The following is a 26,837-nucleotide window of genomic DNA, read 5'->3' on the forward strand; positions in this document are numbered from 1 at the left end:
TGGAGTTCTGAAGCTTCCTTTTCAAACACAGACACCAAACTGATGGGTGTGCCACAACCCCGCAGGCAAAGAGCTGCTCTGCATTCCAGTGCTCTTCCTATTAATACTTTATCTCCTTTTTGAAGCTTTTACTTTTCCAATACAAAATTTCCAAACACACATGCCTGAAGCCAGGCACTTAAATCCCTATTTATGATGCCTGTCTTATGCAGCTGGCTATCCAGACACAGACCAACTTAATTAAGAACAACAAGTATCTCCAAAAAAAGAAAACAAACCAGAAAGTTCATTCACAGTTCATTAACAGTTTCACTGATAAACACTGAAAGAGTCACCTAATGCACTTAACTAGAGTATAATAATTAATCTGAAAAGACAAATCATTCCATATAAATGAACTTGCAACAATTTAAGGTGAATGACTGATTATGGCCCATCACATAAACGCCTCTATATTTTGTCTACAAACACAGCAGTACTGTTCCCATCATAACCAGTTCACACTTTTTAGATATAAATCTTTAAGAGCTGCGTTTTCAGACTGTCCTAGGCAAGATGAAAAAAAACCAAACTGCAGCTTTACTTGCTTGAGAGCTTCATGATAGCACTTGCTCAAAGAAACAAGGATAAAAGAAAGGCCAGACCTCTGCCACTTTTGACTCAGGTACACCAATGCAGAACTCTTTTTGTGACTGCACTTGGATGAATTCTATCCTCTCCCATGTGCTAATGCTTGGGAACGTAGACTTTACTGTCCCTAGGAATCTAGTAACTGATACACTCATCTTAACTGCAAGCCATGGATTAGCTCCCACTGACCTTTCATGCAGGCCTGACTGGAATAGTGAAATTGAGATCTACTGTCTGCTCTGTTCAGAAGCCGGATTTATTTGAGTTCAGTTCACATTGTTTAAGTCTACTATTTAGCTTCTGCCCTCTTCTAAAAGTGAATATGCAGATATGTCTCTAAGATTATATAAAAACGTAAGGCATTTGCATTATATGTATACAGCATAGATACAGAAGTTATCCTTTATCAACAGTGTAAATAATTTCCCTTTAAAGCAACCATAGTACTGGTACACAATGATAATAAAATCGCTACACAACTGAAATAAGCAGCCATGGATGCGGAGTACAGCAAAATCAAAAAGGTACTTACCTGCTTTGCTGCTGTAGAAGAGATTTCTTTTTTTTGTAGAAGGTTCAAGAGGTCAGCCAGGAGAAAAGAACTGACTGGGCTAGAGAAAAAAGTGGGCAGAAGTTACATCAGAGAATGAAGTGCTGTAATGTATCTGTGCTACTGCTGCTTGCCTAAAGATCACACAGTTCAGTATGACAAGCTATTCTTCCTCATGTTCAGTACTGATGGGTAAGGCCTGACTATGCCTTACCATCATCACACTCCAAAGACTGAACACTGACTGCCACTCCAAACAACATGATCCTCTTGTCTGCCATGTATTTGTCTAACTCCATTCAGCAGGACAGAGCCAAGGCCTGTGAGGGACTGCCTGAAGTAATAAACTTCACAGGGAGCAGCTAAAGCAGCTGCAAGCAATGGAGTGACATGGTACCAGTCATGAGAAAAGGATCACTTTGTCTCACCACTGCAGCAGTGAAGAAGACTGACCTTTCCTTTACTGTAAGGGAATGTTGTTTCAAGTAACTGAGCAGGTCTTTTAGAATCCAGCCGATCACCTTCTTTGGCTTCATTTGGGTTTGTTTTACCACACTTTCAAAGAATTCTGCTAGTCCGTCTTCATTCTGTTTAGAAAAAGTTAAATGTATCAAAGGCATACTGGAGCGCAAACATGGTTACAGAATCACAGAATAGTTAGGGTTGGAAGGGACCTCTGGAGATCATCCAGTCCAACCCCCCTGCCAAGGCTGGGTCACCTGGAGCAGGTGACACAGGTTACAGGTTACAATTAATTATACATTTACACTCAGCATATAAATGCTCAGTCCTAAAGTAAACTTCAGCTGTGAATTCATGGCAAAGTTGTAAGATTTTGGAATAATTTTATTAACATAACAGCCAGCAATCTTATGCCTAGAACAGAAATATACAGAGAAATATACAGTTTATCTGTCAGCCTGTCTGTTTCAGTGGAACTTCCAACGAATGAGCTATCATTTTTCTCTTAATGCCTCCCTAAAATTAGCATTTGGACAGAAGCTTTCTCATCTTTGCAAGTGTTTTATGTATGATACTAGAAAATACAATGCTGACATGCTACCTTTTACCAAGAAGAGCCTTTTCCTGAAAGTTGTCTGCAACTACTTCACTCTTGATCTTGAAATCACTTCTATTTATTTTGGACTGAATTAGTAAATTTAGCTTGCATTTACCCTTGAGAGATATGGAAAGGTCATACATAAGAAGCAGGGTTTTATTTTCCAGTTTTTTCTGAGAAGCTATGGTAAGCTTTTACACAGCACACTAACAGCTCAGAAGATATGACAGTGGGAGATTCAATTTATAGCCTAAGTGAAATCTGAGATTGTTTTTAGAAGAACTGATACTGCACAGTCTGTTGAGTGCTGTGGTGTTTGTCATCAAGGCACTGATGGACCTTTAAATGCAGTACAGAACTCATTAGGTTTACTGAAGTCTGAAGAGGTATGAAGTGGCAGCTCCTACCTTTTAAAGGAGGAATCCAGCATGCCACTGGATTTCTGCAGTATGTACCATAAACACACAGGAGGACAAGCCAGCTCTCAGAAGTCAGGAGGTAACAGCTTAGAGATAGCCAAGGAGCTATTCTAAGTATACAGTCATCACAGCAAAAACATTTCTCAAGCACATACTGACTGCAGCCAGATCTCTGAACAGTTATGAGCAAAAAGAGAGCAGGGTAACCACAAAAAGCCTGAGTTCTCCACTCACATGCCATCAAAACAGTCTCATTTGTCCTTGTTTTTAAAGGCCATTTACTGCCATAGCAATACAGAATTTTAAATTTTCCTTCTCCAAACTTTCACAACACAAACTTCCAAAACTCCAAATACCACATATTTCATTGATAATGATGTATGGCTTTTGAGAAGACTGCAAACTACTGATCTCTGTTCTGTGAAACAAAACAAAATGTACCTAGATTAACATTAGTGCTGTAAAACTGGTGTGACAAAAATCAGACCCATCCCCTTCACCTTGAGACCATGACCAAAGAAACCAAGTTCTCAGCCTGGAAAACCACTGAGGTCTTTTGTGAACCAAGGTAAACCTTCTAACTCCCACTAGTCATCTATCTAATACACATTGACATCATTCTATTCTTCACTCAGTATTTTAATTTAACTAGCATTTACTTTCTAATCAAATTATGCAAAAATAAGGCTAAAGAGACTAGAGGAAAAAATCTGACTTAAAAAAAAAGTAAAGGAATGACATGATTACCAAAGCACAGTAAACTTGATTAAAAACTGTGTGTGTTAAGCAGAATTCCTAGAATGATACATTGCCAAGTACTGTAGTCTTTCTAATTCACCTCAGGGTTCAACAGCACACTCACTCATTATTTAAATAGTGGGTTCCTTTACACAGCAACAATTGTCCAATCTAGGTAGGAAAAAGTGAGCATGTCTGAATGCTGGGTTCTTTACAGATGCTGCAGAAGGTTTTACAAACATTCCAGGCAGAGTAGGTCTAGCTACAACATTATGCACAGGAAAATAATGTCTGCAGATGCCACATGTCTGAATGCAGCTACACAGCGTATCCCTAGCAGTGGGGACATCCCAATTTCTGGATACTCACAGCCTGGCTGGAGTTACAGTTCTGATCCTGCTGCCAGACCTTTGAAAAATCAAGGACAAACATATGCAGCCTTTGCATTTTAATCAGATGATTTCCAGGCGGCAAGTGCAGAAAAGCCCAGGAAAACTCAGGGAGACAGACTTACATATGCTACCAAGTCTCTGAACCCCATACCCACTACTTGTGCACACATAACCAGAAACATTCCCCAAAATTCTCTTGCATTTCATTTTGGGTTTTTTAAAGAGACTTCATTTTCTGTAGCCAAAGAGAAGGAAAACCCAGTAATGCTAGACTGAAATGAGTACAGCAGAATGTCAAAACATCAGAATGACTGACAGAAATGAAACATTTTCTTTGTTTTCTTGTCATATTAAAAAACTGTAGAGATAACTTGATTAGCTTCAGTTTATAGATACTGCAGTACTTGACTTCAATTTGGTTTACATTTTGGTAAACTTTCTTCCAAAATTCACTCCAACTACCAACACACTCTTAGACCTGTCCCTTGTGGCAAATCTCAGCTGAAAACTGCACCCTCCAACATGCCCAGTTTACAGGAATGCTGACTGCCTGTTCTCTCTTCATTCTGAATACTCTACTCTAAACTTCACTGAAAGAAAACCAGAAATCTGGAACAGCAGCATCATGTTTGTAATCCAGGCCACTCTGAATGCTGACTGCCTGTTCTCTCTTCATTCTGAATACTCTACTCTAAACTTCACTGAAAGAAAACCAGAAATCTGGAACAGCAGCATCATGTTTGTAGGCCACTCCGTGCTCCCATTACACACCAAATATGCTGTAATTTCTTCATGTGAGTCTCACTGGCATGAAACCTGACATACCAATATTTCAATCAGATGGAAATTTCCTTCTTAAATATGGTTTAAAATGATGATTTCATAGCAGTGAGATGTAAAAAACTCTAGTGGTGTAGTGATTTCAGGTACCTTTTAAACAATTTTAAAACAATATTTTACACAATACCATGGGTACAATCTTCAGGGAAATTGGGATTTTAATGCAAACTTATTCTTTTAAAGACCAGTAATGTCTCCCAAAGAACTAAAGAAGAAAACTGCTTCAATGTTCACAAATAAAATGTAATTTGCTGCTTTGTTATTCCCGTTTTCACTATCACAGTTTCTACAATAACCATCCGTGAGGTAACTGCTGCAAAACTGTGCAAGACTGTCAGGGGATAAAACCACAGAACATCCAGGAGACAAGCAGACCAGTCAAAGAAAGTTCAAACTTTTTCCTAAAGCTTATTGTAAAATGATTTGAATTCTAAAAGAAGCATAAGTTCACCTGTGTACTAATATGTCTGAGAATGGCAGAGCACGAAACAAAATGGTCAGAAACAATTTCTCCAGGAAGCCACTTCCGACTGTTTGAAGGAGTCGCCAGTGTGACTGTTCCACCAGGGCAATCAGCCCAAGTGGAACAGCCACGTTTATCTGAGTAAGCAGAGGACTAGTAGATGCACAGGAAGACTTGAAATTCACATGACAAAGGAAGCGATCAGACTGTTTTTTCTCATGCTGTGCTGTGACAATCAATGTATTTTCTTGTTGGACCTCCCTGGACCTCAGCACGCATTTTGAAAATGAAGCATCGCATTAACACATTAATACATTTATGTCTGCATTAATACATTAATGTCTACGCCAATGTATCTTATTTTTTTTTACTCAATAGATAGCAAGATGAAAATAACTGGCAAAGTTGTCAGAGATCCTTCTTGACTGATGCATTTGCCAGCTTACCAGTTTACAGAGCAAAGCAGAAATTGCATGAAGAAATTGAATACCCAAATACCATGGAGTGTACATGGCGCAAAGAATTACGAGTAAGAATAGTTCTGCATGAAGAAAAATCAGAAACATCATTTATTTCTACAATTTTTATAAAACTGCCAAAAATGAAGCATTTACATGTAAGGCTTTTCAGATATGAAGATATTAATAGGTACTTCTTCCCTTTCAGTACATCCTGTAATTAGGCAAAGGAGGAATCTCAGTTTCTCAGCACCACAGTATGTACAGGCAGCTCCTGTGTATGAGGACAAAGCTCTGGAAGCAAGCTCAGGAGCTAGCCTGCATGCTGGAGTATGTGTGTTTGATTGCAACTCTGGCACAAAATGCTTTCTCTATCAAGTTGGTGCAGAACAGACTTTGCATTTTAGAGCCATTCCTCTACAACTGCCATTTATTTAATGAGCACTCCTGGGCGCTCTAACCTGAAAGAATGCTCATTAGATGTGTGCATCTGGCCCTATCAGCAATCCTGTGCAGGCTCTGATGCAAGCTGAAGGCAGAATGGACACGGCACTTCCCATGAATTAAGGTTAACGGGTGTCCCAGCGCACAGGCAAGCAGCTCTGGTGGGGAGTGTGCAGGCTGACATTCTAATGCACAATAAAAGGAGACCTGCAATGAAGAATGGGCTTGCTTCATGCATTCAAATGGATGCATTAGCTTATTACAAGCTGAATCCCAAATTTCAGCTTGGAGCTCATTAATTGTCTTATACGTCACAAAAAGCAGAAGGGGAAAAGCAAAGGCAATAAAGGATTTCAGAGAACAGCTGAAAGAAAGGGCAGTTGATGAGGCAAATATACAGGGCTAGTTGGCAGAGATGACAGAAGCCACCCATACCAGCAACTTGACAGGCACAAAAGGTGGGCTGATGCCAAGAGAAAGGAGTGGGTGCCCTGGGCATGGCTGCCATGGAGTTTATGTTCTAAAGATATTTGTGTTTGTGACCACAGCAACGCTGACAACACACAGGTGTTTTGGCTACTGCTGAGCAACTTTCTCTCTCCACTCTGTCCCCCACAGCAAATACGCCAAGGATGAGCACAAAGCCAGGTGGGACAGTCTAATAGCCAACCCAAACTGGTTGTATTCCCTGCCCTGCTCAACAAGGAAAACTGAGGGAAGGGGATTTTGGGGGATGTAGTCAGTGTCATTGGCTGCAGACTGGCAGCAACCAGTCTTGTGGAGTGGTGAATGATTGTATTTGCATAATTTTTAGGTTTTCCCCTACTCTGTTCCTTCACTTCAATGTTTCTCTCAAATCACAAGCCTTACTTTTGCTTTTCTTAATCTCCTCCCTATACTACTGGCTTGGAAAATGAGCAAGCAGCTGTAGTACCTAGCAGCAGGCAGGACCAATGCACTACAGAGACGACAAAGTAGAAAAATTCAAAAAGAAAGGATGCAGGACCCATCTACCCTTTCTACTCTTATGCTTAATTTAATGTTAGAAATATGTGAAAAAAATGCATGTATGAACAGGAATGCTGGCAGCAAAATCATATTTTGCAGCTCATATAATGAAATAGAAAGGTAAGAACTACTGACACCTCTCAATACTGTGACTTTGATGAGAATTATGACTCACCTGCCCAGCAAACAGTCTGCAAGTCACTAAAATGGCACAGCAGCACAAAAGCAGTTTTCCTAACAGCTTTCCTCAGAACACAGAGTAATTTTCTTCCTGTAGAATCAGCCTCTGTACAAGTGTATTAAATTACAGACATACAAAGAAGGAATATGAGGTAGTTATGTGCACTGCTCTCCCTTAATTTATAGTCAAAGGAAAGGATCTCCTCCAGAGGACAATTTAAAGTACTTAAAGTTCTGCTCTGAATCTCACTCTGAAAAAGTCCTTTTCCTTCTGTCTCCACTAATGACAGTGGTAACCAAAGCAGGACATTCTCCTAGCTTAGCAGGGTATGTGAAATGTCTAATCTAGGGTGAGTATACTAACTCCCTCCCCAGAGTTACCACTGGCAAAGAGAGATGATAGTTTGCATTTAAGAAACTCATGGTCCTCTAGAACAACTTTGGGAGTTACAAGACTTTGATGTCACTTCCTTATTTTTAACTGTATTTGCCACATTGTTTCCCTTCTTATCCCTCTTCTGAACCTATCCCTGGTAAACTGCGCTACGAGGTCAAGGTTGATACTGTGCAACCATTTGGGAGAACATGAGGCTGAAAGATTTAGACTTTGGGTTTTGATTTGCTTTCATTAAGTATGGTCAATGTGCCCAGCCTTGCAGCAGGCCCAGAGCTGAAGAGCAGACACTTGCAGACAAGGGACAGTATCCAGAAGCTGTACATTTGTTGCAGTCAGGCAGGGGTGCAGCAATGTCTAGACAGACAAGATCAATTTAAGTACCAGTTATTTGACTGCATTTTGCATAAGAAACACTTCTTGGCACCCTGTGTCTGGTGCATTTTTTCCACCATTCTATGTGTATGGCTCCATGGCAAGAAGTATGCATTGGACACACTTCCAAGTTAGAATGTTCATAAGGACTGACAGCTGGTTAATATGACATTTGTAAATCTTTTCAAGAACCATGCACCTTTGAAGTTTCTAGGCTTATTTTAGCACTTGATCAATAGACCTACCAATAAGGTGAAGCTGTGTTCAGGAAGAATCCCATACTGTTCAACAAGCTTTTTCCTCTTCACACTGGGGAGGTCAGGAAGTCTCTCATGAATCCAATCAATATTTATCACTTGCTGATGGTTCATATTAGCTGGCAAAGATTTTGCATCGTACAGAATCAATGGAGGAAGGTTTGGCTCTGGCATGAACCTTGTAAAAAAGAAGAAAAACTCCTTTATAATTATTTTCACTCAGAAGCTAAGCAACAAGGAATAAAATTTATATCACAAGTTTATACTTCCCTGAGAGCTGTACCACCCTTTCAACTAAACAAAATATTGAAAATTAAAGACCTGGTATATCACTGGTAAGTAGAAAGAGATCAGGCACCAAACTGTTGCAAAGCCTTTTTTTTTCCTTCAGCAATTTATTCTCCACCAATTGTTAAAGAGTTCATAATACAAAAGGGGTAATTCAAACACTTCTGCACCAAAAATAATAATAAAAAGTCCAAATAGCACCAGCAAAAGATATGGAAACATCCCACTCTTTTTGGCATCAAGAATAAATTACAGACCTGGATAAAAATGGGAGTGGGCTGACAGGGAAGAACTTGGATTGACATCCAACTGGCAGGAATGATCTGGGCAAGCTGTAACCTTTTCCAGCCAAACTTCAAAAATCTTGATGAAATCTCCTGCTGTGCTAAAAGCAAAGTTACTGTGCTCAGCAGGGTGCTATCACAGAACAAAAGGCTCCCTTTAAGGAGAAGGCCAATTCAAATGACTCAAATAACTGCGATTGAAGCAGAAACTTCACTCTTATATGATCAAATTAGGGGTTCAAAACCACTAGAATAAAGGGCATTGAACTATAATGATTTCTATTTAAAATCTGCCTAAACATAGATTTTGAGATTAATGTATAATGTGCAGCACTAAGTTAAAAAAAAACAACAAAAAAATATAGTTTACAGTTCAATGCTGTTCATAATTGTAGTACTAGTAATAATCTTTATGGTCTTTTTTTGAAATATCTTAGACTCATCAGTTTTCTCTAGGTTTTAATGAATCTTCTTTTGCATTTTTTCAAATTAGTCTTTTTAAATAAGCCTCATGCCTGCCCCTACCAAAACAAGGAATTCACAAAATGATCACTGCTGCATATCTACAAAAACATAATCTAAAAAGCAGATTTAAATTAAAAGTTTGTGGGATGTTTTCAAAATTGTTGCTCTGCTGTAGCAAGATCAGTGGTAGAATATAAGATCTGACAGGAACACAGAGCTGACAAAGCTAAGAGACTCTGGAAGTTCTCCTGCTGGGAAGTGAACTCTGGGGGTAACAGGAAGCTCCCTCAGGAATGCAAAGCTAGCGAACTACTGGGAGGGTTGGCACTATGATGGCTCCAACTTGTTCCCAGCAGCATTGCTTTGCAACAGGACTCATGCCTTGTCCCCTCAGCCTCACAGTTAAATCCTTCCTGGGTGACTTTATGGTTGAGCGTTTGTCATCTCACACTTGTGGAAGGCTAAGTACTTAGCAAGGCAGCACCTTCATTAGGTCTACAAAGAACTTCAAGGTAGAAAACTGCCCATGAAATGCTGACACCTTTCAATAGCAGCTAGGATTTTCAAACAGTGTTTGTGATCTGTGATCACAGAATCTAAGCATGGAGAGGCAGGGCCTGGTAGCTTAAAACCATTTCCCTCTGTATTTACTTAAAGCAGGCACAATGCTGAGCTCAGAAATTCTGATGTTTTAGGTCAGGCATTCTTAATGAGAATGTCATTCTAAGAATACACTTATACTGGCCATACAGTAAACCTTCAACTTTCCCACTCTGAGCTGAAGTAATCCCAGCCTAGTCTTTGGGAAGGGTCCAGGGGTTTTACCACAAATGAGACACAAATCCAGATCTGAACTGCTCAGACTAGCATTGATTTTGATAGGTCTCTGCCCCTTCCAGTGGGAGACAAACTTCCAACACATACTCATTGCACTGACCAATTTTACACCCTTATAACATTGGCTACACTTCAGAAATTTAATAAATTCTCAGTTTGTGAAAGGTTAGGTCTATTTTAAAAAATACCGATAATCCTGTTTTCCTTCCTTGTCTCTCATTGGTACTGTGCACCTAAAATAAAAACAAAACAAGATATGAGTTAGTTTTATGGCAAAACCACAACCCAAAACCTCTGCCTCATGAAGATTAGGAGTGCCTTTGAAAACCACTTCAAAGAATAAGTGCATGTAAGAGGGCAGTCATTTTCACAGACACTGCCTGATGCAGGACACAATCTGTTGTGAAAAAGCCTTAGCCTTAACTTACTCCCTAAGAGGAGACTATACTTGTGAACATTAACTTTAGAAGACACAAGTTGAGCAACACTATATTACAGCTCCTGATCACGTCACTAGGTGTATGTGGGCACTCAAAAGCAGCTATTCCTATGCTCCTCCAAAATAAAAACTCACCCAAGCTTAGAATCAAAGGCTCTTGTTTCATTCAAAATTGTCCCTCCATTTTCAAGTTCTTCAATTTGCCTCTGTATTTCATAGTCTGATAATAATAAAAGAAAAAAGAGTAAGCTTGTTAGACTACACTATTAGCTTTAGTGCACTCCACTATTTCATTTTTCACTGCTACGCCATAATGGAAGACTTTGTTGTTTTAACCTTAATGAAATCAACAGCAGTAGTTATGGGCAGAATTATCAGTCACTGTCTCTCTCTCCAGCACTGCTTCTTTCTTTGTGTGTTTTCCTCATCTGCTTTCATTTCCTTTAAATGGAAACCATTTTCTCCCAGGCACTGCAGTCAAATCATATATTCCCAGTGACCTTGCACTCACCCAGTTCAGTTTTCTTTTGGAGATGTAACAACCAGCTTTTTTTTCCCTCAAACCCAAGCTGCATCTGAACTTCACACACATCACAGACCATACTCAGTGGAAAGCAATCATCTCCACTGGAGGACACAAAACTGCTGCTACCATATTTTAGTCCGTGCTAGGCACTGAACCACCTGCTTCATTCTTCTCGTAGGCAGAGGTTTTATGCAAAAAACCTGCAGACTAACATGCCTGCCCTTCCCAGTGTACCCCATACTAAGATTTATTCTGTCAGGGAGCAGCAAGAGTGGGGCTGCTCTATAAAGAGGGATAAGCCAGGAGTGAAGGGTGGCCAGAGCTCAGGCCATGCCCTCATTGTCTGAAGCAGTCCCACTGGTCTGAACAGTGCGAGCAGGGGCACGTGCTACCAACTGAGTCCTCTGACAGTGCCAGTGGAAGTGAGGGGATGAGCTGGATCCAGGGAGAAGCAGAGGAAGCTAGGTTCTAGGAACAAGACTACAGAACAGGTCCAAGGTCCTTCAGGAGACAGGATCTGTGACACAACTATTTAGACAAATTCCAAAGATCCCAGCCTGAGTCTAAATGGGACTTCTGTACCCACAGGCAAGGCACAGGGAGGAGACACCTAGGTGAAGTTTGTCAGGGCATTTAAGGCCAATTACTGCACTCAGGAGCCTGACATATTTCATCTCAGACCACATAAAATACCTACAATGCTCTTGTAATGAAGCAACCACCATTTACCTATTGCTTTTGCCAGAAATCGTATGCTATTGATATTCTTCACTTCAGTCCTCACTCCATAGGGCTCTCCAGGGTGATGCACAGAAACATTGGCATCCACTCTCAGCTGACCCTCTGTAAAAGGAAATTTTATTAACAGAACAGGCTGCCCTTTACACTAGAATTAAAAACCATGGCATGCATTAATAAACTGCATGTTATGCACAAAGCCTTAATAGCAGACTTCTCTATGTTCAGAATGGAGTAACAACCACTTCATCATAGCTTTCTGTATGTGATTCCATCTCAAGGGACTGCCTTGAATCATTCCAAATAGTTTTAAATCATTGCTCATAATTCCTCTCAGAAAGCTGCATGATGCAGTGCAGCACAGATCCTCTAAACCATACAGTGAAAACAGCTTCTGATTCACAGATCTTAAATAAAGGGCAGAATTAGACACGCGAAGTGTGGATTGTGAGCTTCCATTCCTCTCAAAGCAGCACAAAAATACCTTTTGGAATTACAATTTGATGGATATATACTACCCTAGCATGGAACACAAGAACTTAAGGTTATGTTGAACAGATTTACTAAGGTGTTCTTGGAAATTTACAGCTCAAGGACAAAATGTAAGCAGCAGTGGATTTTTTGGTAATTTTCTTCCTCTCCTTCAGGAAATTGCAATCTTACCCCTCAAAATGTCCCTGGCTGCCACAAACTGTACGAAGTTTTATATAAAAGCATCATGCACTCTCAGTCCAAAATGGATCAATGTCCTTAAAAATTTTTAGTGACTCAACCACAAGGAAATAATAATTATATCTTTCTAAGTATTGTCCCTCTAAAGACATCTCTTCCAAGAAGAAAAGACTTGCCACAGTTATCAGCTGCTGGGAATACACAAACAGGAGAGGTTGTATTACATCCTGGAATGTTAAGAAACATTATTTTTCCCATATTACACATTGAGCATCTGTAGCCTTTCCATGTGTTTTTTTTTAAATTCATTTTTTTATTTTAAATATGGATAAAAAGAAACAAATGCCTACTGATTGGATACATTATAATATTACAGAATCATAAATGAGAGTGCAAAATGGCTCAGAGTTAAAACAGTGAGGATGCTATGGCTTCAGAACCCATTCTGGTCAATAGATTTAAACTGACCAACGAGACCTTGGTACAATTTGTAAAAGCAGGCTGGATGACAGCACACTAATTTCCTCTGTCTTCACAGAGCCTTGCCAGACATGCAAATGAGACAAAGATGCTGGAATGACCCAACATCTCTTTCAAGGGAAGTGTTTTGCATGTGCTCCCTCTTTGGGGTGAAACTTGTACTTGTTCCAAACGAGGAAAGTCTTGTCCTGCCCTTGCTTCATTTGAGACGTGACCTGTTTCTACTTGGATGTAGGTGTCAGTGTGACCAATGAATTTAATCAGGCATAAGCAAAAGACCCAAGCTGCAAAAGTTCCTCATAGAAAAAAGAAAAAGACCAAAGCAAAAAAACCCCAAAAAAGGGCTTTTTTTCTTTAAGCCCAGCTTACTTTCCTTTACTTTAAAATGAGAGCATCTTTTCATCTGTTTGTTGTTAATGAAATAACATCTGATAAAACTGGGCACATGTTTTCACTGTACATGCAAAAGCACCTAAAACCTTCACTTAGAAAGAAAGAAAAAAATCCACATACTTTTATAGCTACCTTTCCTGCAAGAAAAATATTTCCAATACTGGGATTCTCATATAAAGTCAGAAATCTCCCTGCGATAAAAGATACTACAATGCAATTTCAATGGCAATCTTAGGCCCAAATTCAGTAGTGAAAAATGATTGTATATATGTATGCCCACAAAGGCCCTTGGAGAAGCATCCAAACTGGCTGCTTAATACTGACAACTGTGCCTTATTTGAGATGTGGGATATTTGTGTGAGAAAGGATTCAGAGAAATAGATAATGTCTAGCTATTATTATTTCCCACTACATTAAATTAAAGTTGCATCAGTAGCCAACATTTATTGGATCCCATTTATTGTGTGATGCATAGACCACTCTGACTCAGTTTTCCAGGAGATATCCACTGGTATAATGGACTGAATTTGTTGCCAGACAGTGAGGCCACCTGTCACAGGCAAAAATATAGCTTACACTGTGAACACTAATAAGCAGCTGCTAATTGTGGATATGTGTGGAGGGGATGAATGCCTGAAACCACTTTTAAATACTTAAGCAGATGTCTGCTATATGTTACCTGTAACCATGTGCCGGTTGTAAATTTTGGTAACATTAAGACTGAGGAACAATGGCATGATCTGAATTTTACAGTTAATGAGATAAAATCACCAGTGAGGAGGCTGAATGCAGGCTATGCTTCTGCACATCACCTATTGTAAAAATTGGGGCCTTAAAATTACAGAAGGAGCTGGCACCAGAAGCAACGTTTCCTGCAAGGGGAAGTGGTCTCAGAAAGATAGGTAATCTTGGGTAAAATTAACCCCAGCACCCATTTCTGTACATGCTGTTGTTTACTCCATCTCATCCATGACACCAGCACAAGTTTACTGCCTACATCAATTGTATGACTAGCTGAGACCTGACACTTAGAAGATGATCAATGCTCCCACTACTTTGTCCCCTTGTCCCTTCCATATCCTACAATTAATCCTTGCTACAGATCTTCTGTGCTGCAGTGCTGTGCCAGGCAAGATAGAGAGAGATGGGGAGAAGCGCCACAAGAACCCTGGGGACATGTCTTCCTGCCTAGCCTTATCCTGTAAAATTACTGTGTGAGGAAACACATCATCTAGCACGGCAAAGCTCTGCAGACAAAGGCAGGCCTATAAGCATGGCAGACATTAGGACAGACTCTGAGGATTGTAAAATTACAGCTAGAAAGGGCTATGCATTATAAGCAACCATAGAGAAAAATAACTGGAAGCCGCAAAACTCTGGCAAATGCAGAGAATTACTAGTGAAAAGGGAACATGCCTTTCTCCCCTTGGTACCTGCCATGATTGCCTGGCTGCTCCCAAGTGTTTGCAGAATGAGCTGAAGCTCTCTGACTGCTGCAGCTGCTTCTTCCCCACAGCACATATCAGGCTCCATGACAACCTCCATGAGACCAACTCCTACCAGGAAAAGAGACAGGAGATTTTCAACAATAGCTTTTGATCTTGGCATATCAGAGTGCAACTGGCTAACACATGAAAGAACTTGGACTTCTTTAAAAAAATATAAAAACCACATAAACCCCCATGTATTATTTAGCAACTGTCACCACAATGGGCCTAGCTACAGATTGCTATAAAAACTTTTCCTGCAATTTTTTAAAAGTAACTGACAAATGCAGACAACCCCCCACCCTTTGATGACATGCGGATCAGAAGGGCCCTTTCTAGAAGGACTCTCATTTAAAGCCAATTGGGTTCTAGATGCAATTTATCTTAAACTAATTGTGGAGCAGGCAGAACTGTAAACAGATGTAGTCGAGTTTTTAGCTTCAGGACCTAGCTTTCAAGGAACCTGAGCAGCCACAGCCCTCAGCTTTGATGGACACCAGAGTACTTCATCCCAGTTAGGCCAGGCCAGCCAGGTTGCTGCCCATGTTGTGCACTCCTTGGATCACTCCTTTTCCAATTTCTAAGTTAAAAGAGAAAATCTACATTTCCTCAAAGCTTTTAATTAAGAGAAATTACTGACTCATGCACCAACAGATTCCAACAGCTGCTCTTCCTATACACAAACTTGATTCACTAGATCTGCAATATTTTACTTTTTTTTAACAGCACATACAGTGCAGAGCTTAAAAAGCTGAGTGGCTCTATGTGACTGACACAGTTTTGAGCAAACTGGAGCCAAGAGATTTCTAACTTGCTACTGCCAATTGCCATCAACCAACAGCAAATGGGAAAGGTTTACTGGCCATTAAAAAAATCAAGTATTCATCTGTTTCCAGTGTAACAGTCATTTTCATGAATTATTTTTTCAAGGAGAGAGCCATAAAGCTGTTTTTATTTTCTGCCTGCTATATGCAGGCAAAAAATAAAAACATCTATTTACCTTTAAAGTCTCATCTTAACCCAAAAGGAGGAGAGAAATAGGAATATAATCCAGGCCTACCAGCCCTATTCAAGTCCACAAGGGTTTGGCTCCTTATATCATCATGGAGACTTTTTCCACTGTCTTGCTCCAACTGAATTTGTTTAATCCTCACAGTTTTGGTCACCATCTGGCTCATTTTGTTGTCTACGCAGAGACTGTATGACAGACTTCCATTCACTGCAATAGGAACTCTTTGCTGAGTGATTTGATAGCCAGCCTGTCAACAAAATTAGTTTTATATGCAACTGAAACACTCACTTTTCAGAAAGTAGACCAAGTGCAAATATAATTGATTAAGAACAAAAGTAAAAATGCAACATCTTTCAGAGTGACCTATATAAGAGGAGAGAATAAATGCACATGTAAATTCAAAAGTAACTTTGCTTAAATGGAAAGGAAGGAAGCTAGAAGATGAGCCTAGAATTCAACATAATGGTAAGAAGCTGGAAGTCTGGAAAAAATACGAGGACTTCTCAATACAGACAAATATACAACACCATAGCAATGCTGAAACAATCAATAATCAACTGCACAATCTCTTGCCAAGGATGACAAACTTCTCTGACAGTGTCCTGGGGCAGGAAATGGACTGGAGGAGGTTCTTCCATGCCTGTGGTCCCACAATCATGTTACATGTTGTTTGAAGCCAGTTACTGTACTTCCATCCCCAAGCTGGGGCTATCCCTCCTCCTCCCAACAGGCTGCATATCCCCCTCTGTCTGTTCCAAATTGTACTCATTAGAGGGGAGGAGAGGGAAGGGGTGGAGGCAGGGAAATCAAGAAAATGAGAAAGCTCTATTTCATTAATGTAGCAATTTAAAAGATAAGATGCTGCAACCCCATGTAAGGCACACAGCTGATAAATGCCACCTCACGCCTGGGACTCCACTCAAAGGGGAACTGCTGGCCAAAACAGTGGCTGCCAGTGACAAGGTATTGGAATAACTGCAATGATGTGAAAATAGAAGTGAATCAAAGACAGCTGAGGTGGGGTCCCATTTGCTTCCTCCTTCCTCACCTGCCTATGGCACTAGTGGTGAAAATTTAAAAAAAAGTCTGCCTGAAACAAATTATTTGGGAGGAGTATTTGTGTATTTTGCAGGGATGACAAGCTTACTCCAAAATATAGAGATGGTGAATTCCAGGGCACTGGAATGGAGAACAGGGCTGGCCCTGTCAACACCCCAATTTATATATGCAGTGAAGTGCATGACCTACCAGACATAATCACTGTAAGAAAAAGAAAATAACTGACTCTCTACAGCTTATGCTAATCACAGGCTCTTCTCATCTCCTAGAAGTTCTCATTAAAATAATTTTTTTTACAGCCTGAAATATTGAGTGACAATAAATAATATGAATCCCATTTCCCATCCAAAGCCCCGTTTTCAGGAGTAACAATAATCCCATTGTCAAATGACCCTAAGAGCTGGATTTATCTGTTCTATTCAGCTCATTAGCCTAAACTCTGCATCTTATTACAGGGTTCCTGACTAGACTGCTCACTATGAAATGTAGGTCGGGCAGTTTATTGTCAGTGCTTAAACTGCAGAAGTCAGTCAGTTAAAAGCCAGAATTACATGTTCCCAACTAATAAAACATGTCAGCATCTCCCTGACCAAATCTCCATGCTTCTGTAACCAGAGGATCCTATAATTCATGTCTGCAGAGTTTCTTCCACCTCAACTGTCCTCTTGGACACATGGATGTGCATTCTTTCCCATGACAACATTCACCCATATAGCAGCTATCAGTAGACTGACAGCAGCAGACATCACAAGAATATGAGAGTGATTTCAGTTTAACAGAGTAAGCACTGAAAGTAAATTGCAAACAATTTGTTTGTGATGTTTTTGATGTTCCTACATGATGTGTAAAGGAATTTCTAAAGTCATATTTATTTCCTGCTACTTCACCTTTTTTCCCTTCAGGTCTTGAAGTGGGCTTTAATATACTTCTACATTTTAAAAAAAGTACTGGCAATTCAAACTGCTAAGTTTGCTTTTCACATTCCCAGCAGGTCACTGCACAGCTCGCAATAAAAGGGCCTCTTAATGGCTTACAAATATTTGCAAAGTTATTCCCAGAAACCAAATCAAAATTATAGCAACTTCACAGAAGAGCCACAAGTTCACAACGTAGAAAAAAAATAAAACAGAAATCCTTTCTGAGATCCAGGTCTCCACTGGACAACTATAATACCATCCTCTTTCTAAGGTGGCAAGCAATTGTATTTGAAAATGTATTGTGAAACTTCACAATATTTTCAATACCTGAACAAGAGTGGGAAAGTAAGTAATTTGGTTAATAATACAGCACCTCTACAGATTTGTCTGGGATCTGAGAGGTCTCCCACTCTGCTTCTCTGGATGTCTGAGACTCCTCACCTAAAGACAGCATAAGCTAACATGCCTGATCTTGTCCAAATAAAATAAACCCACATATTTTTATTTTCATGTCATCAGATCTTCACTCCAAAACCAAAGAAACTAAAATTAGCTTCCTCCCTTTGATAGATTAGTGTTAAACTGAACATTCAGTACCAATAAGCTCACGCAAAAGTAAGTTAAACATTAGAAAGGTTTAATGTCATTAGAGAGAAAAAAAGGCTCAAACACTGCTGCATCCTGTTGTATGGACAGAAGTCAGGTTCTTAAATTATTTCAGTATTTCTACATCCATATCAAATGCAGCAAAATACATCTGATTTCCAGTGGCACCTTCTACACATTTGAAATCTACCAACAAACCACACTGCAAAGACTCAATTCCTCAGTTGTTTAGGCTTTTTCATTTATTGGAACCATGACTAGGAAAGTTTTGAAGGGAAATTAAATATTTTTAGGTCCCTAAGCACACACAAAAAAGATCCTACTGTGTTTATTCCACTGGAGCCTCTGTTAGTTATACATTCACTTTAAATGAAGGACTTTTATCAGATTGCTTTTGCCCTAACAGATAATTAGTACAAAACACCAGGAATGGGAAACTTAAGGGACAAAGCAGCTCCAGCTCCCAATCCAATTACATTAGGCTACTGGAATTGTGCAGCTAAGCAAGGAGTCAGCAATCAGAGCAATCATATTCAATCAGTGAGCACAAGGGTACAGCTGCCTATTCCATCAGGGCACAGTGCAGCATCCTGCTGGGGTGGGCAGAGCACTGGCTGAAAACAGAAGCAGCATCTCTGCTCTCCGGCCCTACTGCCATCCGTACTGCAGACTTGTCCTTCCCAGAGCCCAGGAGGGACCAGCCATGCTGACTGCATACTTACAGGCAGATCTGCATAGAAGTAGTGTTTTCTGTCAAACAAGGACTTCTTGTTTATGCTGCAGTTGAGAGCCAGGCCTGTCATCACTGCTGCTTCTACACATCTCCTGTTGAGAACCTAAGGAAACATGACACATGGTTTTGCTCAGATACTCAGTATGTTACAAATGTGTCTCCCACACACTGCCGTATAAGGAGCATATATTCAATTTCACTTGCCTTCAGTCACCATTAGATCTCTTTCTTTGTGTGGGTAGCTCTTATTCATCATTAAAGCTGCGGCAGCTATAAATCTGCAAGGCTTTACGATGAAAATACAAGCTATTCAGTCACTTTGTCATACCACATATGGAGGTGTGCACTGTTCTGGCTTGCTACTTTTGCAAACATTCAGTGCTTTTGAATCTTTTGAGGGTACAGGAGACAAATCACAGCACATGATAACTGACTTGTAACCAGCTGTCAGCTCATACTGGGAATTTGAAACACAGGGGATTTGCATTAGGGACTGCAGTGCTGTTACAGTAGAACACTTCAGAACACCTGTAACCACAGAACCACAGTGAATTTATGAGTATCTACACATAGCATAGATTTTAATGCTTTGCTTAACCACAATGAAATGATGCACACTTACATCTTTGCTAAAACAGAACCCAAAAGACAGCAATTGATCCCATGACTACAAAAATACATGTTTCCAGCTCCTAAGACACCCATGTGATAAAGGTTTTTGAAGAATGCCATGTGATCTAAAGATCCAGCAAGGTCTTCACAAAGAAATAAAGGAGTTAAATGCAGTTTTTCACCATGGAGTCATTACGCTCCGCACTACACACTTCCATCTCCTCAGCAGGGTCAGGATACAGAAGATTTCACTCCAAAAACTACTGACAAATGATAGTTTTTTTCAGATGTGCTCTCAGTAATTTAACAGTTCGTTTAACTAACATCAAATGGATGAAACTGAAAAAGAAAAAAGACTGAATTTGTCTTACTACAATTCTGACATGCTCACACTTACAGCATTTTGAAACAGGAACAGAACTTTATCCATCTTGTTCTGCACTGTACAGCTGCCAAGAAGTCTATTTCCAGCAGGACCATTAAAGGAGCACATTATGTAAAAGAAAGTACATGACTTCATCTGCATTGACCAGAACATAAAAGGCTTAAATAATGTTTTCTTCCATGTTTCTGACTGTATTTACTTTTTATATTCTCCAACCTCATTTCTGAAAACATATTAAGCAGCTGTACATTTCCCATCATCCCACATCTTCAGCCAGAAAATGAATCTCTTTATTTTATTCATTTACTTTTTAAAAATCAAAATAGTAAGATGGGATATGGGCAACTCTTCCTGTAACAAAAATTTTAAAATTGCTTATACAAAAAAGAAATTAAATATTTAAGACATTTAACAAGGGAACTTTCAGATCTTTAGTGTAGCTATATATGGCTAACTAGAACACATCATCTGTTCAGGCATATTTTACTTATTAAAAAATTTAAGAGATACATAAAGCGAATTTTAGACAAGAAAAAAGGAAGAACAATCTCCCTTTGAACTATCAATCCACAGCAAAATGCATGCAATTAGTCCTGACTCTAATCTAAAGAAAATTGATAACTACAAAATATGAATTTATTTCAGCAGCATAACTGCAGTTCATTATATAGTAGATGCTCCTGTTTTCAATAATTAAATGCTTCCAGACAGTACAGACACTTTTTTTTACTGTTTAAGGAATTCTGTGACAGTGGTAGTCAAACTGTTCCATGTTTAAAATATCTTCATATTTCTAAATACACAGGCAAATTTTCTCTTACTAAACCCTTATGGCACAATCCTGTTCAGCTTTACACATTAGTGAGGACCTTGCCAGTCAGTTCTTTAATGAAACTGGCCACCAGAAGCCCATTAAGTCTCCATAAGGACTGCTAGACTCAAAACACCACAGCTTCAAAGCAGCGAGCCAGTATCTTGCTACAATTCCTGCCGGTGCAGGGGTTGTGACTGACTGCAATCAGCGAACAAAACCCAACTCCCGAGTCACAGTCACTGAAAGCTTCATAGCACTTCATTGCTCTTCAATTTTTACTTCAAACAGGAGAGTGTGTATCTTACTCAGTGCCCTAAGGGGCACTGTTTAGAGGTGAAAAAAATAATCCTCATATACACACTACTTAAAACCAGAGAGATCTTTTGCTGTACTGCTGATGAAGCATTTTGGCAACTCTGGGGAAAAAGTGGCATAAAAACATGAAGTACTGATTATTTTTTATGTAGTATTACCAAGAATTTAGATGGCTCTGATGTATTTGTGTCCCCAGTGTACTGGATCATAGTAGCCAAATCTTTGTATATGCTCCATTACTCATTCAACTTCCCATGCTATTCCTTCGCCCATGTCAGTGGTGGGAGAAGGCCTTGCAAAGCAGATCTTTCCTGCTATGGCACACTGGCTACCGTTCCAGCCTGCTCCTTCTGCCCTGTGTGCCTTTAAGAAAGCACAGTACAAACCCAACCACATGACCCTCTTCTTCTTCAAAAATCAAAACTTATCTAATCCCGCTTCACGTCTCAAATGACACTTACTACCCACTGCCATGACCAAGGCTGTAAGCACAAAGCACTACTACCTTTCCTTCAAACAAGCCTTGCTTTTCAAATAATCTGCACTGATATGCATCAATTCAGTATGAGAAACTTCCCATACTAATGACCTAGAGTAAGCCCTCCAGCTTGTTTATGCAGTAAGCCGTTATTAAGTTGACAGCTTTGACTAGCACCAAAGATTTAAATTACTGGCTTGAACTGACAAGCTGCCTGTCTGCTATGTTGGTAAACTGCTGGCCTTGAAAGCAAGCTGTGTAGTTCCTGCAGTAGCTATGGACAAAACACAATAGTCTATAAAGACTTCTTCAATATACTCTTCTAAATGGGAAGCATTCCTCCTAGTATTTGTCAAAAATCCTACAGAGCTATTACAAAAGGAAATGTAAATTGTTTATATTGGAAACTCGTGAAAAACCTTAACAATGGCAACACAACACCAGCACCATTTCCCTCGTAGCTATGGTCTCCTGCTACAGTACCATGGTAACTGAGCACTAAAGGAATGAAAGAAGTCCAACCAAGATCTCTCTTTTTTCTGCTACTTGTCTATTCTTTACATCTAGACCACAAGTGGAAAGACTACTTTTAAGAATTTATCTTTATTTGCAAGTTCAGTTTAGTCAAGACCTTAGTTTTAAATATTCAATATCTATTCAAAACTATACACAATACCTTTGATAGCACAAATTCCCACCAAAAGCAATTTTCTGACAGCTTTTTCTTTAACAACATGTTTAGTCCTTATATTAATATATTAAAGAAAGTTGGCACCCTTTTACATAAAGATACATGGTTTTAAATTTAGTAAATTACCATGTTTAGATTTTAAAGAGGTTAGGTATGCAGCTTCTTGTTTTGCTAATGAGCATTATATAGGAAAATTGGGGGAAAAAGAAGAAATATCTAAATAACTCTCCTGGAAAAAGTTTATTTTTGCTACCTGTTACAAAAACCCAGTAATCTCTGCAATAACATTTGCAACCAGGAAGCTTATCTTACAGAAGAAAATATTCCTTGTACTAAAAACGGCAAAATCAAAATAATTCTCCAGAAATTAGTGACGTTTTTGATTCTAGGTCACACATTTTAATAAAGTAGATTTAATATTCACTGGCTATCTTAAGACTTTCAGTCCTACTTACAATCATGAAAAAAATCAGCATTAATCACATTAACTATAGGACTGTTTATCTAAAAAATATTTAATTTTAGCTCATTTTCATTCAAAATAATATCTGAAAGAAGGAAGTAGTACAATGTACTCAGCCAGCTCTCTGTAGACCAGACACCAATCTTTAGAAACCTCAACAGATATAGCTAATCACATTCTCAAGTACTCCTATTTCATCTCACTCTGATTTTTATTTGCTTCTACTAATGGATATACCCAGTCTTACTATTCTAGCTGCGTTAAAAGTACCAAATTGCTGCAATATATGGTTCTTTGAAGTGCAATCATAAGTTAAACTTCAAAATAGAATACCCTTATATGTACTTAGTCACAGTGTAATTGAGGCTGTTCAGTCTGACACTGTAGATGAGTACTTACTGCTCTGCAGCATTCTGCCTTGCATCCTCCCACACACAGAGAAGGGACCAACTGGAGCTATGCATGTACAGAATTTAGATACAATAAATCAAGAGCTGACCATTTCCCAAATTTATTTCAGTGGGTTACAATCAGACTTCATCCCCAAAAGGACACAGCAAAAATTTAAAAAACAAGACAACTTAAGCCTGTCATTTTGTTAGGTGTTCAAAGAACCCACATTCCAAAATCCAAGATCTCAAATTTCAGGGAAAATTTTAAAAACTTCAGTTTGGTGTCCTCTGCACTTACTCCAGCATCTCCTTCACAGCATGTTTGCTAACCCAGTATGAGCATTATGATCTTATCTCTAAGGAAAGGGGGTACTCAGAAGGAGAAGCAGCACCAGACATTTTAAATTTGAGATCTTAGCATTATCAAAAGAGATCCCAGCTTAAAGAGAACAAAATGGCAACTCAGAAGCTGCAACAGCAAAGGCTATGAGGGGCATTAAACATACTTAATGCACTTTGTAAATTTACCTTTCCACAGTCTGGTACCAAACCCATTCATTGCTATACAAAACATATTGCTAACCTTGTCTAGTGGCAAAGTTGGCTTGTGGTGATGCAGCACAAATTATTCCAGTCATATCTAAAAACTAGGCATTTCTGCCATCAAGAACTACCCAGCTTCCATACACACTACTTCAGGTGTACTCAACAGAATAAGAGGGCACACTTTCTCAAAGCTGAAGAGCTAGGCTGAAACCTTTTATCACAAGGCTCAGGATGGAGGAAGCATCTTCCAGTGTCAGTGATGGCCAGAAAGATGCAGCAGCAGCAGGGAGAAATGCTGACTCCTGAGAGCAAGAAAAATGGAACATTACACCAGATACAAAGATATTTCTATAATGACAGAATTTAAGGTTTCTCAGCCCAACAGGGGTTGCTAGAAGAAACACAGAAGGAAAAAATCCATTCAGACTACTGTGTGGGCAAAGTGCTCAATGGTCTCAACAGAATAAATTTGTTTTCTGGGAAGAAGCCAATCCAGATAATATCTTTGATCCCATCAGCAGCATCTAAAAACAAATAAAATTCTATCCTGCAGGACCAGTTCCAAGCAGGAGAACCCACAGAGAAGACAGGACAATGCAATGGTGATACAGTGGTTCATGAAATTCATAACCAAATGCTGTGTTTATGTGGTGTTCCCACAAAGAAGTCCAGGACCTCTCTAACATCCATGCTCTCCTTGTTGACATTAGTCTTCTGCATCTGCCACGTGGCATTTTTTGACCTGTCATAAGGATGCTCCCTCTCTAATGCCAGCTGGAATTTAAATCACTGCTAATGCTGTCTGATCCAGGACACATTTAATGCAGGAAGATCCAGTAGTAACTTCTCTCTGCTACTGGAGGCAGGGGACTGAGCAATGGCTAAAACTTAAGTTACAGACTACGAGTAAATCCAAAGGCAATGGATTTAAGGAGATCCATGTTTAAGGAGAACCATCTCAGGCCCTTCTTCCTACACTGAGTTCCAGAAAAAAAAGGGTTTTGAAGGTGAATATTATCTGCCTTCTTCAACATAACAAAGATTGCTTAATTTCTTAAATGAAGACACTCAGAGCATTCAGGACAAAATAGTCTAAACCAGCTCCTATCCTGCTTTTCCTTGCAGATGGTCCTTTGCTCACAGGCTTGGTAGGAGCCAGCTCTGTGGTTTTCTGAGTTGTAACAAATTCGGACCTTTGATCCCCATTTACTGTCATTTTCTATTATTTCAAAGTCTTGGCTATCTGCCCTCTGCTTCTTCTTGCAATTTTTGTGTGTCTGAGAGCCCACACTAAACACACACTAAACTCTCAGCCCTTTGCTCTGACTCCCTCATTCCTTTTTTCCCCAACAGCTATCTCCCAAAACATGCTTATTTGTTCTCAGCCATCTTTCCCTGCAGGCTGACCCAGATCTCTTAAGAGAGCATAATATACAAATTAGGAGTAAACCAGAAGTGGTCTTTTACACATAGATAAAAGATTATACTAATTCGGGAAAACAACAGGCGACATAATGCAACAAGTCTTGCAAAGAGTTGTTAAGAAATAATTGGAGAGAAATTGTAAGAGAGCAAACAGAAATTATTTGCTTTTAACAAACTTGTTCTGCAAACTTGTTCTGCAGAACCAACAGAGACTAATTTCCTTTAAATAATATCCCTAGTTTGTTTTACCTAAGCAGTGACCCCAAAACTCTCTCTCCCATGACTCCCCCATCTTCTCATTTCATCAAACATCCCAAAATGAATATAAAGTGTCACAAGTATCTGAAGAGCAGCTGCCCAAAATAAGCTGAGATCAGTGGGGAGACTAAATCAATAATTTCTTCTTCATATGCTTGCTAATATATTCATAATAACCCTCTACAAGCCTAAAATGTTTTGGAGGAAAATTTGGCTGAACTTCGCAGCAAAATTGCAAATTGAGCATTTCTGTATAGAAAACAATAGTCCTTGTGGCAAAATTTGCATATGTAACTGAGAAAAATCACTTGCAGAAGTTTCATAATCCTCTCAAAATCAAATATAGTCATATTTAAGGTGGCAAGGTGACTGATAATCAGAGAGAACACAAAGAAATTAATTTTACCCCAGGAACTGATTACAGCCTAATTGTGCCAAGATGAGTTTCAAACAAAACACAAAAACCTGACAGTTATGCAACATTACTCACCAGACAGCTAACCATAAGATAACAAAGACCCAGTCTACAATTATCTGTCATTACTGTCAGACAATACTTCCTGAAACACCTTTTAATGAAAAACTCTTCAAGGGAACAATTGCTAAGAGAAGAATGAAGTAGCAAGAGGTCCGTTTGCAAAGTTAAAATGCTATGAAATTGGTAGAACCATGAAACTTTTGCTTAAGAGAGCACTGCTAACCTCCACATACACACAACATACCACCTCGGCTTTCCTCAGATGGAGTCACCTGGAACCAGACTGTCTACATACTGTGAGAAAACCGAATCAGATCAAAAAATTAAGGATGCCAGAACACCTATAGTGACTGATACCAGAGGTAATAGAAATTTGCAACAATAAATCCCCTCTCAGGTCCAACTTAAAGAAATTCCTACCCACTGAGAAAAGCTACTGCAAAAAAGCTTGTGTGTATTTCAGCAGCAATTTCCAAATGAATTCAGAAAGGGGGGGCACTGTTACATCATGCAGTGGTTGTGCCATCCCAAAGCTTTGCAACAATAAATCCCCTCTCAGGTCCAACTTAAAGAAATTCCTACCCACTGAGAAAAGCTACTGCAAAAAAGCTTATGTGTATTTCAGCAGCAATTTCCAAATGAATTCAGAAAGGGGGGCACTGTTACATCATGCAGTGCTTGTGCCGTCCCAAAGTGTCCAAGATGGCAGAATAACTGCAGTAACAGGACTGTGTGAAAGACAGGAAACAAGATACTGCCAACTCCTGCTGCCCCACTAAGAAATAGAAAAAAAACCTGTGTGAAACAAAAGGTAAAACACTTAAAAAGAAACTACA

General features: G+C 39.4%; 1 protein-coding gene across 1 annotated transcript in view; it reads right to left on the reverse strand.

Moving 5' to 3' along the window:
* Positions 1-26,837, reverse strand: part of GATB (glutamyl-tRNA amidotransferase subunit B) — a 40,046-nt gene that overhangs the window by 6,894 nt on the left and 6,315 nt on the right. Inside the window, exons 2-10 of the mRNA XM_039700216.1 lie at positions 19,134-19,247; positions 15,878-16,076; positions 14,764-14,886; positions 11,777-11,890; positions 10,657-10,741; positions 10,271-10,315; positions 8,197-8,386; positions 1,634-1,767; positions 1,163-1,241 (exon numbers count right to left, since the gene is read on the reverse strand). Coding sequence (XP_039556150.1) covers positions 1,163-1,241; positions 1,634-1,767; positions 8,197-8,386; positions 10,271-10,315; positions 10,657-10,741; positions 11,777-11,890; positions 14,764-14,886; positions 15,878-16,076; positions 19,134-19,214 — 1,050 coding nt within the window. The 5' untranslated portion in view covers positions 19,215-19,247. The remainder of the gene's footprint in view (positions 1-1,162; positions 1,242-1,633; positions 1,768-8,196; positions 8,387-10,270; positions 10,316-10,656; positions 10,742-11,776; positions 11,891-14,763; positions 14,887-15,877; positions 16,077-19,133; positions 19,248-26,837) is intronic.

This window comes from Passer montanus, unplaced genomic scaffold (genome assembly GCF_014805655.1).
Source record: "Passer montanus isolate IOZ18808 unplaced genomic scaffold, ASM1480565v1 scaffold14, whole genome shotgun sequence".
In the NCBI taxonomy this organism is placed as follows: domain Eukaryota; kingdom Metazoa; phylum Chordata; class Aves; order Passeriformes; family Passeridae; genus Passer; species Passer montanus.